The sequence below is a fragment of the Hyla sarda genome, chromosome 3, assembly GCF_029499605.1.
Source record: "Hyla sarda isolate aHylSar1 chromosome 3, aHylSar1.hap1, whole genome shotgun sequence".
NCBI classification, from domain to species: Eukaryota; Metazoa; Chordata; class Amphibia; order Anura; family Hylidae; genus Hyla; species Hyla sarda.
Window position 1 is genome coordinate 143,272,918 of NC_079191.1, and position 14,384 is coordinate 143,287,301.

A 14,384-nucleotide genomic window follows, 5' to 3' on the forward strand; every position below is an offset into this window, starting at 1 on the left:
TTCTTTTATTGTTCTGTGAAACATGTGAAAAAGGACAAAACTATCGCAATTCTTGTCTAGCTAAAATCTCACAGAAGAAAATAAAGAACAATGCATAAAACAATGCAATATACTCAGTTAAAAAAAAAAAAAAAGCCCAATCTTTATAATCAATGTTTCTTGAAATTCTTTAGTTTACCTTTAGCTTATGATATATTCTAGATTTGACAGCTGTGGTCAACATCATTGGCACCCTTAAAGAAGAACTCTGTGTATTCTATGCTCATATAATGCACACCGACTCCCCCTATTACTACAGTGCCATCTGTATACAGTCATGGCCGTAAATGTTGGCACCCCTGAAATTTTCCAAGAAAATGAAGCATTTTTCACAGAAAAGGATTGCAGTAACACATGTTTTGCTATGCACATGTTTATTCCCTTTGTGCGTGTTGGAACTAAACCCAAAAATGGAGGAAAAAAAGTAAATTGTACATAATGTAACGCTAAACCTTAAAAAATGGTCTGGACAAAATTATTGGCACCCTTAACTTAATATTTGGTTAGACACCATTTAGAAAAATGAAATCAGCCGCTTCCTATAACCATCAATAAGCTTCTTACACCTCTCAGCCGGAATGATGGGCCACTCTTCCTTTGCAAACTGCTCCAGGTCTCTCTTATTGGAAGGCGCCTTTTCCCAACAGCAATTTTAAGATCTCTCCACAGGTGTTCAATGGGATTTAGATCTGGACTCATTGCAAACCCAGCTTTCCGACACTGGGCTGTACAGTGCTACCCAAAATCAATTGGTAATCCTCAGATTTCATGATGCCTGGCACACATTCAAGGCACCCAGTTCCAGAGGTAGCAAAACAACCCCAAAACATCATTGAACCTCCCCATATTTCACTGTAGGTACTGTGTTCTTTTCTTTGTAGGCCTCATCCCGTTTTCGGTAAACAGTAGAATGATGTGCTTTACTAAAAAGCTCTATCTTGGTCTCATCTGTCCACAAGACGTTTTCCCAGAAGGATTTTGGCTTACTCAAGTTCATTTTGGCAAAATGTAGTCTTGCTTTTTTATGTCTCTGTGTCAGTAGTGGGGTCCTCCTGGGTCTCCTGCTATAGGGTTTCATTTCATTTAAATGTCGATGGATCGTTTGCGCTGAGACTGATGCTCCCTGAACCTGCAGGACAGCTTGAATATCTTTGGAACTTGTTTGGGGCTGCTAATCCACCATCCGGACTATCCTGTGTTGACACCTTTCATCAATTTTTCTCTTCCGTCGACACCCAGGGAGATTAGCTACAGTGCCATAGGTTGCAAACTTCTTGATAACGTTGCGCACTGTGGACAAAGGCAAATCTAGATCACTGGAGATGGGCTTGTAACATTCAGATGTTGATATTTTTCCATAATTTTGGTTCTCAAGTCCTCAGACAGTTCAGTTTGTCCATGCGAGTGAACTTCTCTCCTTTTTATCTGCTTTCAGGTGTGATTTTTATATTGCCCACACCTATTACTTGCCCAAGGTGAGTTTAAAGGAGCATCAGCTGCTTGAAACAATCTTATTTTTCCACAATTTTGAAAGGGTGGCAATAATTTTGTGCAGCCCATTTTTGGAGTTTGGTGTGACATTATGTCCAATTTGCTTTTTTGGTTTAGTTCCAATACACACAAAGGCAATAAACATGTGTATAGCAAGACATGTGTTACTGCAATCATTTTCTGTGACAAATACATTTTCTTGAAAAATTTCAGGGGTGCCAACAATTATGGCCATGACTGTAGCTTAGCTGTGCTCATACATTTTATTACTGCAGCTGGATCAAGTGACCATCAGAAAATTACATAGATTTACAGGTCACTGGAAATGGACTGTCCTGGGTCAGCTGACTTCCCATAATCTATAGGATTACATCACTTCTTGGCAGCTCTGAGATCCTTATCTTCCCCGACCAGCTTTACCTGTAGGAAACGGCTGCGGCCTTTATGGGACCAAAAGGTATAGTAGTAGGAGACTCCATAAACCAAATAGCTGCAGTTATACACATTACACCCCCTGATTCTGTAGTGTGTGTTGTATGCGTCAGTTGTCTGCTTTATTTTGTCTTCTATCAATATAACACTTGTATGAATTGCCAAAAAATTCTAATTTGGTTTCATCTGTCCATAGAGTAGCTGTCAGTTGGGCCCTTCAGATCTACCATTATGCCCGAAATTGCAGCTGTAATACAGATGCAACAATGTTACCATGTTATGCCCTGTGAAACCAGCCTAATTGCCAAGACGGAACAACCCCTTTAATATTGGTAACAGCTCAAATAGCAATGTTCTTATTCTCTTACATTCTATAGTAATTTTTGGGTTGTGAGAAAGAGAATTTTCTTTGGTATAGGATTAGATAAAGCAAGGTTTGTGACAGAGCAAGGAAGGGGATACTCTGCCAGGTAACAGTTTCCATTTCTCCTAATTTAGTTTATAGATAGCCTGCTCCTCCATGTCAACAAGCCATACAGTAGGGTGAAACATATGCAATAAAGAATAAACTATGATCAGTTGATCAGGCTGGATAGTGTAGCAGATGTTATCCCAGTGTGCACTAGTGCTGCCCTAAACCCTTTACAGGTACACCTACGGTTTACATTAAAACTCCAGCTGGTAACACAGAGTTCCGGTCAGCCGGAAACATCCTTGACAGTTAGAAGAAGTCAGCAAACAAACAAGTTGTCATATTTTAATTAAGAACAAATACATGTGTTGAACCAATTAATTCAAACATAATTACAGTAAATAGTCTAGAAGGATTTTAAAGTCATGCAGATTACAAAGTTTTACCAAGTCGCCCTTCACAGAAGGAATAGAAGTTAATTAACTGCATATTGGGTTTCATCTTTAAAGCGTATGTTCACATTTTACAGTTTACTATTAGATCTAAACTACAGAAAGCTGCAGGGACTGAGAAGTTTGGATCAGTGCAATAGAAGTGAAGCCAAATATTAATTTAGTACAGCAATCTCAAAATGGTGGATATTGCCAAGATATGCTACTGCTTTATGAAAGTGGGTGTCTGTTCATAGGGACACCCACAAATCCTGTGAATTAAGTGATTCAGTGGTGATTTGGTGGTTTTCTTTTCTGTAAATTGGTGCTACTAGCCTTTCGGCTTTGCAGGGAACTAATAATATACATATAGCCCCAGAAGCTGTGCTGCAGGTTCCCTGCATAGTGGGAAAAGACTGATGGCACGGAAGTGATGAATCAGTGAAGCAGTCATTTAGTCGCACCTCCACCAATCATTACTTATGAGATGGGAATACTGTCATTGCATTTTCAGGCATATAATGGCATTACAGATATAATAAAAACTTCAGAAAAGTGAACATACGTAGTAACACACAGAATCCACAATTGTAAAATCCACAGTTGCAGATCTTACAACGCACACAAAATTACATAAGAACTGCCTTGTAAAATCCACGATTTAGGATTTTACAACCTTAAATCCGCAGTGGTTCTTCTGTGTGTAAATGCACCCTAAGACATACAAAGTGATTCAGACAAGAAACATTGGCCTGACGTCTTAATACATATAAAAATACAATCCTAATATTACAATATATTTATACATATTCTATACAGCGTTGGCCAAAGAAATAGAAATGAAAGAATTCATATTGTGGTTTTACCTTGCATCTTAATACAGACATATCAAATAAACACTAAATACACGTTGTTTTACATGAAACATGTTCTTAGAGAAAATTTTTCAAACTAATATTTGGTTAGTTATCCTTTGGCCAATATCAAGGATTTACCTCTTTCAGACATGGAGTGAACACGTTACTTACAGTGATCAGTCATACAGGCATTGCGCGCCCAAGATAAGTTCTTCTATTAGTTGTTGCTTGTTTGTTAGGGATCGTTTTCTTATTTCAAACTTTAAATCTGCTCACAATTTCTCTATTGTATTTGTATATTGCCTGGACAAGGTAACACTTCAATTCCATGATCCCAAAGAAAATTGTCACCTCACAACCCTTATGATATGTAGATACTGAAACGCCATCAAAGTGAGCTAAAATTGAAATTTTGTTGAAAGAGGATGTACAAAAAGAGAAATAACTAATACATTTGGAGTTACTACAACATCTGTCACCCATCTTGAAAGTACCTTTTAAACCAAGGGTATCCAGACATTCTGGTAAATGTGGTGGCAAAAGTGGACAGTCAAGATGATTCAATTTTGGAATGCCGAAAGAATGCCAAGAGAATCAGAGTAAGACAGTTGAAAGACTTTCTGGAAAAATAGCATTTTAAAAAGACTGAGATCTGTTCAATAAAGACTTCTGGATTCTGGACTTCAAGCCCACAGACATTTATAAAAAAAAAAAAAAAAAGAACAAAAAAAAAACAGTGACTGACTAAACAAATTAAGACAAAAAGACTTGACTGGACTAAACAGTTTGAAACCTAGTCAACAGACTAAACAATTGAAAAATTATTAATTTTATTAGCATAAGTTCTTTGATTTAGTTAGCAAAAAAAAAATCTAGTTTTGGGAACAAGAGCATTATCCAGTGTTCTGAGCAGCAAGTACAATACTGTAATTTAGGTGACATCCTGGAGAACAAATAAGGGAAGACTGCATTGTCCAGTAAATTAAGCACTCCATTCATTTCATGGTATAGACCAGGCATCTCCCACAATGCTCTTACATCCAAAATGCTGCCAAAGCATCATGGGAAATGTAGTCCAAAACATCTGCAGTGCCAAAGGGTTTCCTATGCCTGGTATAGATTATCATAAGCATCTTTGGGGTAGGCAGGGTAATATGAACCAGCAGCTCTACAAAGCCAACGTAGAACAATGTTTTATTCCATGACTGTGTGACCGGGCACAGAAGAAGGGATTCACAGGAGACCAGAGACTATCTTCATGCATGATGCTGCCCCATGTCACAAGGATCATGAAGTGGCATATTTTCTTTAAGATCATGGCATTGAAGTGTTACCTATGCCAGGCAATAGCCAGGAAAAAATCTAATAAAGAAATGATGGACAGATCTAAAGTTTGACATTAAAAAGGAACCACAACAAACAAGCAGTAACTGATAAAATAACTTATCTAAGTTTTGGCACGCCATGCCCGTATGACTGAACGCTACAAAAACGTATTCACTCTATGCCCAAATGGGTCAAATCCTTGATATTGGAAAAATGGTAACAAAAATATGTATTTTAATGTATTTTCTATCATTTGACATGCCTGTATTGTGATGCAAGGCATAACAATGAAAATGCATTTTTTTAAACATTTCTATTAATTTGCTAAATACTTTATATTTATCTGTCTCACATTATATTAACAAAATTTACTATAAATTAAATGTGGATTCAGAAGATCTCAGTAAAAAAAAAAAGGGAAAAAAGAACAAATATGTAAATGTGCAGCTACTGGATAAAAACACAGCCCACAGGGTTGTCAAAATGCTTAGAACATGTAATATATATATACTATATTGTGGCTGTTTACTTCAAGTTTGTTTACTTTTACATAGGGAAGTGCTCTGAAAATATATATTAAACGGAAGCTGTGACATATGCCTAATGGTGGCAACTGTCACCCATAGGCACATTATGACTAACAGTTTGCACGACGTATACATGAAACAAATGCCACCACAGCCTGTGGATAATAGATACCTCTTTAACACAGTACAGGCTGTAAAAACATGGGGTGAACCGGGCCTTAAAAAGGGGTACACCCCCTCCCATAGAAATGAATGGAGCCACAGAATGCCAGGGGGCTGCACATAGATCGCGGGGGTCCCCAGCGGTGGGACCGCTGCGATCATACATCTTATCCCCTATCCTTTGGATAAACCCAGAATACCCCTTCCAAATGCAGGACCCTATTAAGACTAAATGCCATGTTATTTACTGTGAATAAAATGGGGGACAAAAAGTTGAACATGATGTATGATCACTGTCATGCACCATTTACACATATAAAGTTCCCCTGACATCATATTATTCAACTTAAGAAGAGTACAGCATCCACTTACAATGCGCTTATAACTGCAGCACTATAGAAGCCTACAGTTACAGTGCCAGTAATAAAGTGTGTCCTATCCAGACCCTGTCCACAATTGGTACTGTACAGTGTAGTGATAAACATCACATACATTCAGCATTTTCTATACTGTTTTCCTCTTCCTTTGTGTTGGAAAACTACAAGTCCTGAATGTTTCTGACCTTCTGGGAATTGTGGTTCTCCTTCAGCTGAGGAACACTCATCCTTTAAGGGGTACTCCGGATATTACAGAGAGATCAGTCAATGAACAAGCAAATGCTCTCTCATCAGCTGATTGCATCTTTTATGTAGACATTAAAATCATCTTTATTTACTGCACATCGGCCTGTGTTAATGGCCAATGCGCTGCAGACAATGATGTAAGTGGTTGGTCATGTGACCCTGTCTACCTATAGTCCCCTCCTTCTAGAAAGAGATTAACCTGTTTCATATTGCTCCTATTGACTAATAAAATTATGGGCAAAGTTTGAAGAAAGTGAAGCACCAATAAAGTACATTCTTTATGTTTTTGTATATTTGATTAACATTTTGGGGGCTTCAGAGCCATTTACTGATTGAGTTATGGACTCAATATACAATATTAATTGGTTCCAGAACCAATGTATGAAACACATGAAATGTTATAACTCATGATTAGAAAATAAGTACATGTATTATAGAGCTGCAATAAGATTTCTGCTGGTGCGTTCACATCACCCAGCATTCCTGCTCTTGTTACCTGTGCACTCACTGATCTGCTGATGTTTTTAGTTGTTGAGTCTCTACTTTCCTCTAAACTGTTATAGGGCTGTCTCTGTATTCAGGCTGTATCTCCAGACCAGTATTTTGGGTACATTACTACCACTCATAAATAAAGTGTCATGGTCATGAGATGGCGGGGCATTAAATATAAGCATTTATAAGATGCCTATGACAAAAACAACAGAACTTTCTTCAGCACTCATTGAAGGATAGTGCCTGTCCCACATGTTCTCTTTCCTCCTCCAGTGCTACCCTCCATGTCACTTTTACAGGGGCTGCAGAGGAAATCTAATCTACAGGGCACTATAGTTGACTCTCAGTACTAATAACTGTAGTTTAGGTTATTTTTTCGGTCCATTGTTCAAAAGAATTGAAAGAAAAAGTTTAAGGGCGCATTGATTTTTCATTTTTGCTTTTTAGTTTTGGCCTCCTTGTCTTTTAATGGCTAATATGCTTTCAATTTTCTACCTACAGACCCATAATAAGGGCTTGTTTTTTGCGTCACCAGTTTTTGACATTACTAATTTTACACAAGAAATGTATGGTAATAAAAAATATTTGTGGAAACAAAAAAAAAAACAACCTACCATTTTGCAACTTTTAGGGGGCTTCTGTTTCTACGTAAAGCACTTTTCAGTAAAAATGAAATTTAATCTTTATTCTGTAGGCCCATACAATTACAACGATGCACCCCAAAAAATGATAACTTTTTGTGATGTGTGAGGGCTCATTTTTTGTGCTGTGATCTGTAGTTTTAATCAGTACCATTTTTGTTTTGATGGGATTTTTTGATCGCTTTTTATTAAAAAAAATTTATCTGGTATATGCAGTGACCAAAAATCTGCATTTCTGTAATTTAGTAATTTTTTAAAAAGTTTTCGCCATTAACTGTGCCTTTTCATTACTATATTTTAATAGATTGGATACTTCCACACACAAGATACCAAATATTTTTTATTTTTGTTTACATTATTTTATAAAAAAAATGGGTAAGGGAAGGTATTCAAACTTTTATTAGGGAATTATTATTATTTTTTAAATCTTATTTGCTAGTTTTTAGCCCCTATAGGGGCTAAACCTTTCTTTCGATTGAAAACACTAAACAATGCTGTGCCATAGTATGGCATTGATCAGTGTTATTGGCGCTACATCAGTGCATGCTGCTGAGGCTGCCTGCACTGTTGGAGCACCAATCAGACAGACAGGAGATCGGTAAGTGATCTCAGTCTGTCCCTCTCAGCTGATCGGTACCCAATGATTTTTTTTTAATGGGAATACAGAAGCTTATGCAACAATGGAAAATTAACAGGGCTATATTGAAAAATAAAGTTTATAGTTTTATTGCAGATGATTATTGACTCGCCCTTGTATTGATGTATTACTGTAGTTTAGACTGATTAAGCTGCTCATGGCCATGCTCTAGATGTCTATTTAAAATTACACTCTTATGAAAATGTATTTTCTTCATTACAACACGAAGTTTTGATAGGCATCAATTTACAGAACAAATACATTTACTGTACATAATATTTGGTATTTTCTGATAATGAATCAATAATTGATTTAAAGCAAGATAAACGTTATAAAGTAATATCAATGGCACTAATGTCATTATTACACAGGATACATTACATTAATAAATGAAAGACATAGCATTCTACCTTCATTGCTCCAAAATGAACTATCCCCACAAAAAGAATCAAGAGCTAGTACTTGGGATCCATTACTTGTCCAATACCCATTGTACAATTTCTTTCTAAAATGTATTTGAGTTATTGAAGATGAAGATAGCCCTCATACAAGCTAAACTGAAAAGAGATTTTGAATAATGACTCAAATCATTCAAATTTTTCTATGGCTCGACATACAATGATATTAATACATAATGGTGCCCCCTATGGTGTTATTTAAGAATACAACATGTGCAATTCAGTAAACACTAAATATGACAAAGAGAGACATACAAAAAAGTGACAGTCTATGGCACGCAGATGTAGTTGGCACATGGATTTCATGGCTCATGGTCCCTTTGAATGCAAGTTATAATCCTTTAACAGGACAGATCGCAGAGAAAAGATATAGGCCTTACTTTCCATCTGTTCCCCAGCACTTGGCAGCTCATGGCACCAAATGCAGATAGCAGCTTTATTTGCCAAAAGGAATGGTAGTGTTCAATAATAAAATAAAATAAATTGTGGGCTCCCAGAGGTACTTGCCTTTGCTGACAACTTTGAAGCTGCAGCAATGACTGCTGAATAGTGGCATAGAGCTGTAGCATTTACCACAGGAGATTATTACTATTCAGAGACTTCAGTGTATACTTTGGTCAGCCACAGAACCTTTACCCAGCAAGTGGTTAGGCAATTCCATTTACCGTTACATGCTACACACTGTGTGTAACAAATACAGTGATCGTGGATTACACTGTAACCAAACCGTTTAGTTGTACAGTTACTACCATATATAAGAGCAGAAGTGGCCAGATACAATTTGCCATAAATGTTGCATCATAAAGTGGGGCATTTCAATGGCTTAAAGTTGGGCTTTGGGGGGGGGGGTGCAGGGGATTTATCACTCCCTGCTCCAGCTCAAAAATGATGTGCAAACTCCCACTTTGTGCAAGAAATTTTGCGCAATGAATTTGGGCAATTTTGACACTCTATGCTGGTCCAAAGAATGATGAATTACCCCCTAAGTGCCCAACAGCATGGTATGTGGCTTTGTATAAGATTTCTGGCCACTTAGAAATTGCAGTTTATTTTATGTATAAAAAAAAATTCCTTTCAGGTCCAGGTTTCCATGGGCACAATAGACTCCTTGGTTCCCACAGATGGTAAGAGATTTTCTCCAGAAAGGAATAAGAAAGGTAGTTGGACCACAAACCCACGAATTCTCTGCAGTTCTTCTTGTGCTTTCACACGATCCTGTGTAGCCAGGGCTGACTTGGCAAGATAGTCGGGCAGGTGAAAAAAGTATTGCACTTCATCACTTGGAAGACATCGAAATACCTAATTTAGCAACACAAAAAGATACAGTCAAACTTGTTATGTACCAAGCATAGTTCCTACAGACCATAGCAAAACTTTTTAAAACATTAATTTCAAATTTTTACTTTAGCAGCCAAACAGACCTTTACTTTTATGTCCACAAAAGAAAGAGAAAGTATCTGGCACTGTCACTTAGGACCTGTGTGTGTTGTACCTCTGTAAATGTAGCTGGTCTTGCAATCTATATATTCCTATGGGTGGTGCTGCATGCCAGACTAAGATAAATGCACCATATAAACACTGAAGAGCGGATGCGGAGCAACTCAACCCATTCAATCGGAGGCAGGTCACATCACGGACGAGCGATAGTGAAGCGGGGAGGCGGCAGATGGAGCCGGTGGAATTAGGCATCGGGCACAGCTGTATTGCCCCGTTTGGTGCTTTGTCAGGCCCCTGCGAACGCTGCGATACGGCTGTGCTAGACGCCCGATTCCCCCTGTTCCATCTGCCGCCTCCCCGCTTCACTATCGCTCATCCGTCATGTGACCTGCCTCGCTGCTTCCAATTGAATGGGTGAGTTGAGTTACTCCACATCCTCTCTTCAGACCTTAACTGTTATTTTCTAAAAGTCAGGATCTTCAGAAAGCTGTGTGCTCTCCTTGGAGATAAGGAAATTGATTTATGTCCATGGTAATTGGGGGGGGGGGGCTGCGGCTCACCACACCCCCTTACATAGACATGAATGGAGGGGGCGTGGTGTAATGTCACGACCACGGTCGCCCGAAACCCAGCATTCTGAACAAAATTTTGCTAGCCGAGTACCCGACGTTGCCTGGTTTTTCCTTCCTAATCCTTGTTGGGGAGGAAAATAAAAAAAAAATGAGGAAGCTTTTGACTTCATATCCCGTTCTCATATATTGTTGCCATATCCCGACCTACTATCCTGTCCTCCTATCTCGACCTCCTATCCCTTCCTCCTATCTCGACCCATAATATGTGTACCAGGTATTGAAATATCTCCAGCCGTACAGAAGTTATCTGGGAACATACATTTCCCATTGATTTGCATGGGACTTTAAAGAAAAACCCAGACCCTCATAAATGGGGGTAGTTAAGGGTTAAATTAACGATCCTATATTTTAAGTGGACATATAAGTAATATGTGACCAAGAATTATGGAAATATCTCCAGCCATTTGGAAGTTATGCTGTAACATATTTCCCATTGACTTGTATGGGACTTTAAACATAAACCCCACCCCTGGCAAATGGGGGTGAGTAAGGGTTAAATCACCTATCCTATGTTTGTTGTTGACATATAAGTAACATGTGTGCCAAGTTTCATGTTAATATCTTTAGCAGTTTTTGTGGAACACAGACACATACATGCACACACACGTTGAGTTTTATATATATAGATAGATTGCTAAGGCCAGTGATAGCCCAGAGATACACTTATCTATTAGAAGAGCACCCAGCTCTAAAGTCCTGACTTACAGCTCTGTCAAATCCAGAGGTAGAATACCCTAAGGCTTTCATGGAAGCTGGGATTCTGATCAATTATCTTCTTATTTCATATTCATACTCCTCTACTTTTATTTTCTAACCCGCACTTGATTGTTGACATATTATAATACAGTAAAAAGTGGGAACAGTGGTTCAGCAGATCAAGTCATTGTAATACATTACAACAAATAATTTTGTATTATTATTATGAATCTGCTGAATTGCTTTTATCACAATAAGGCTATGTTCACACTGCATTTTGTGTCTCCTTTTTACAGGTTTCGAGTTCATTATGTTTAATTACTGCATACTTTCATAATACTACTTCATAATATTCATTATTTTTTACAATGTTATTGTATACTGCAAAAAGTCAAAGGAAACCCCATTCTGCTAGCATACAATAGAATCATAGAAACAGGTTATAGCATCAGTTATATACGTTACGTATATATGTTAAACAAACAAAAGTGGAGTGGGAACCTAACCTTAGTTGTCTATCACCCAGGACCAACATGCTTCTTGACCATATCTTACAACATTGTACACTGTAGGTAAATAAAACCACCATAAAATATACCCACTTTGTCAAAAATGGTAGTGTTGCGAGCTGTTGTGGCCACCCAAACCTCTTTGAAAAATTTGTCACTAATAGGGTCTTGGATATTGACAGATGGATCATTAAGGCAACCGAGGAGAAGACTGGAAGAGAAGGTAATAAGCAATGAGATAAAATCAATGTCATGTTAGGAGGATTTTTGGCAGACAAAATAAAGGACTTTCTAAACTTTACACTTGTGAGTACTTTCTTGGAACCCACGGCAGCAAAGGAAAGTGGAAGAATAGCAATTCTTTGTGTCTAATGAGGGTTTTGGCTTTCCAGGCATAGCTTTAGATGACAGTCATTAGTCAATATAAATCTTATACAATAAGTGTCTGAGAAACTGTGAAAGTGTCAGGGCAAGGGAGGTTTATAGAGTGTTCATATTATTGCCTTCGACTTGGTCTACCTGAAGCAATGCATCCGAAGTGACAGGGCAAATTTCCCAGCTTCATAAGCCTCCCCATCCATGACCGACAGAACCTTCTCTGTGTCTTGAATAATAACAGCCATCTCGCTGTCACGCTTCCCCATCATGCTGCGGTCATTAATATTAGCTGAACCTGAAAGAATGAAGGAAAATGATGAATTGTCTTATTAGCAGAGCAGTAATTGCATAAGAATGCAATTCTAGGGACAGTGTGTCAGTGCCTATATAACAAACTGTGCTGAGCCCAACACGCACCATCAGTTTTACAACACAGCAGTGTCACCATTCTAACATGATAATGGAAACCTCCAGGACCTTGGAAAGACTCTGGAACCAATGTAAGTGCTAAATGTTATTGAAAATTTTACCATGAAAAGTATTTTTAGCCCTTCTCAGTTGGTAACTACTAGTGCTGGGCGGTATACCAGTTTATACCGAATACTGACATTTTTCGTTACAGAGCTGTCAGCCTATCACCGGCCGCAGCGATGTCCCGCCTTGGCCGGTAATAGGCTGAGCGCATGTAAGAAGCCAGCCGGAGGAGAGAAGCAGCGCCCACAAGTCACATGATGATGGGGGGGGGGGGTTAAAATACCATGGAATCGCCATCATTTACAAAACTACTGTGATACACATTTTTGGTCATACCGCCCAACTCTAGTAACATACTACATATATTTCCTGCTGGGTATGTTACCAATATTTGTCCTTTTTTGTTAGGGTACATGCTAAGGTAGTTATTCTCAGGCTCTGTACTCAACGGGGGAGATTCATGAAAAAGCACTAGATATATTCTAAAACGCCAGGCAGCATCACCTATTCTACAAATTCTGTATACTAATATACAGATCCTAATATAGAGATAGAGAGTGCATAAATTAAGAGAAAATACAGATGATATGGGGAATACCTGTAGAAGAGGCATGGACTCGAGGGACAGGGACATAATACTACCCATTTATAAAGCATTGGTACGGCCTCACTGAGACGTGTGACCAAACTAATAAGGGGCATGGAACATCTTAGCTATGAGGAAAGATTAAAACAATTACGTTTGTTTAGAAGAGATGTTTAACCCCTTAAGGACCAAGCCCATTTTCACTTTAAGAACCAGAGCGTTTTTTTGCACATCTGACCACTGTCACTTTAAGCATTAATAACTCTGGGATGCCTTTACTTATGAATTTGATTCAGAGATTGTTTTTTTTTAATGACATATTCTACTTTATCCCCTTAAGGACCAAGCCCATTTACACCTTAAAGGGTACCTCTCATCAAATAAACTTTTGATGTATTTTAGATTCATGAATGTTGAATAACTTTCCAATAGCATGTTAATGAAAAATATGCTTCTTTCTATTGTATTTTTACCGATCAGTCCTGTCAGCAAGCATTTCTCACTCATGCTGGAGTCCTAAACACTCAGAGCTGCCAGCCTGCTTTGTTCACAGCCAAACAGGCTGTGAACAAAGCAGACTGGCAGCTCGTAGTGTTTAGGACTCCAGCATGAGTCTGAAATGCTTGCTGCCAGGACTGGTAGGGAGACCCATAGTGGTAATTTCTTCAAAGTGGAAAATTAAATAGAAAGAAGCATATTTTTTAATAACATGCAATTGTAAAGTTATTCTGCATACATTAATCTATAATATATCAAAAGTTTTTTTTGATGAGAGGTACCCTTTAAGGACCAGGCAAATTTTATTTTTGCATTTTCATTTTTTCCTCCTCGCCTTCTAAAATCCATAACTCTTGTATATTTCCATCTACAGACCCATATAAGGGCTTGTTTTTGCATGACCAATTGTGCTTTGTAATGAAACCTCTCATTTTACCATAAAATGTACGGCGAACACAAAAAAATATTTTTTTTAGGGAGGAAATTTAAATGAAAACCACAATTTTGCACATCTTGGAGGATTTCGTTTTCACAGTGTACAATTTACGGTAAAAATGACGTGTTCTGTATTCTGTGGGTCAATACGATTAAAATGATACCCATGGCTAGATACTTTTATATTTTTGTACTGCTTAAAAAAAAAATC

At 38.1% G+C, this 14,384-nt stretch overlaps 1 protein-coding gene across 3 annotated transcripts in view; it reads right to left on the reverse strand.

Moving 5' to 3' along the window:
* Positions 1-2,705: 2,705 nt before the first annotated feature.
* The window catches only part of PLD1 (phospholipase D1), a 197,311-nt gene continuing 185,632 nt past the window's right edge, over positions 2,706-14,384 (reverse strand). For all 3 annotated transcript variants that reach the window (XM_056565190.1, XM_056565189.1, XM_056565191.1), the window contains 3 exons: positions 12,322-12,475; positions 11,896-12,013; positions 2,706-9,827 (listed from right to left, as the gene is read on the reverse strand). In XM_056565190.1, the coding sequence (XP_056421165.1) occupies positions 9,603-9,827; positions 11,896-12,013; positions 12,322-12,475 (497 nt within the window). In that variant the 3' untranslated portion in view covers positions 2,706-9,602. The remainder of the gene's footprint in view (positions 9,828-11,895; positions 12,014-12,321; positions 12,476-14,384) is intronic.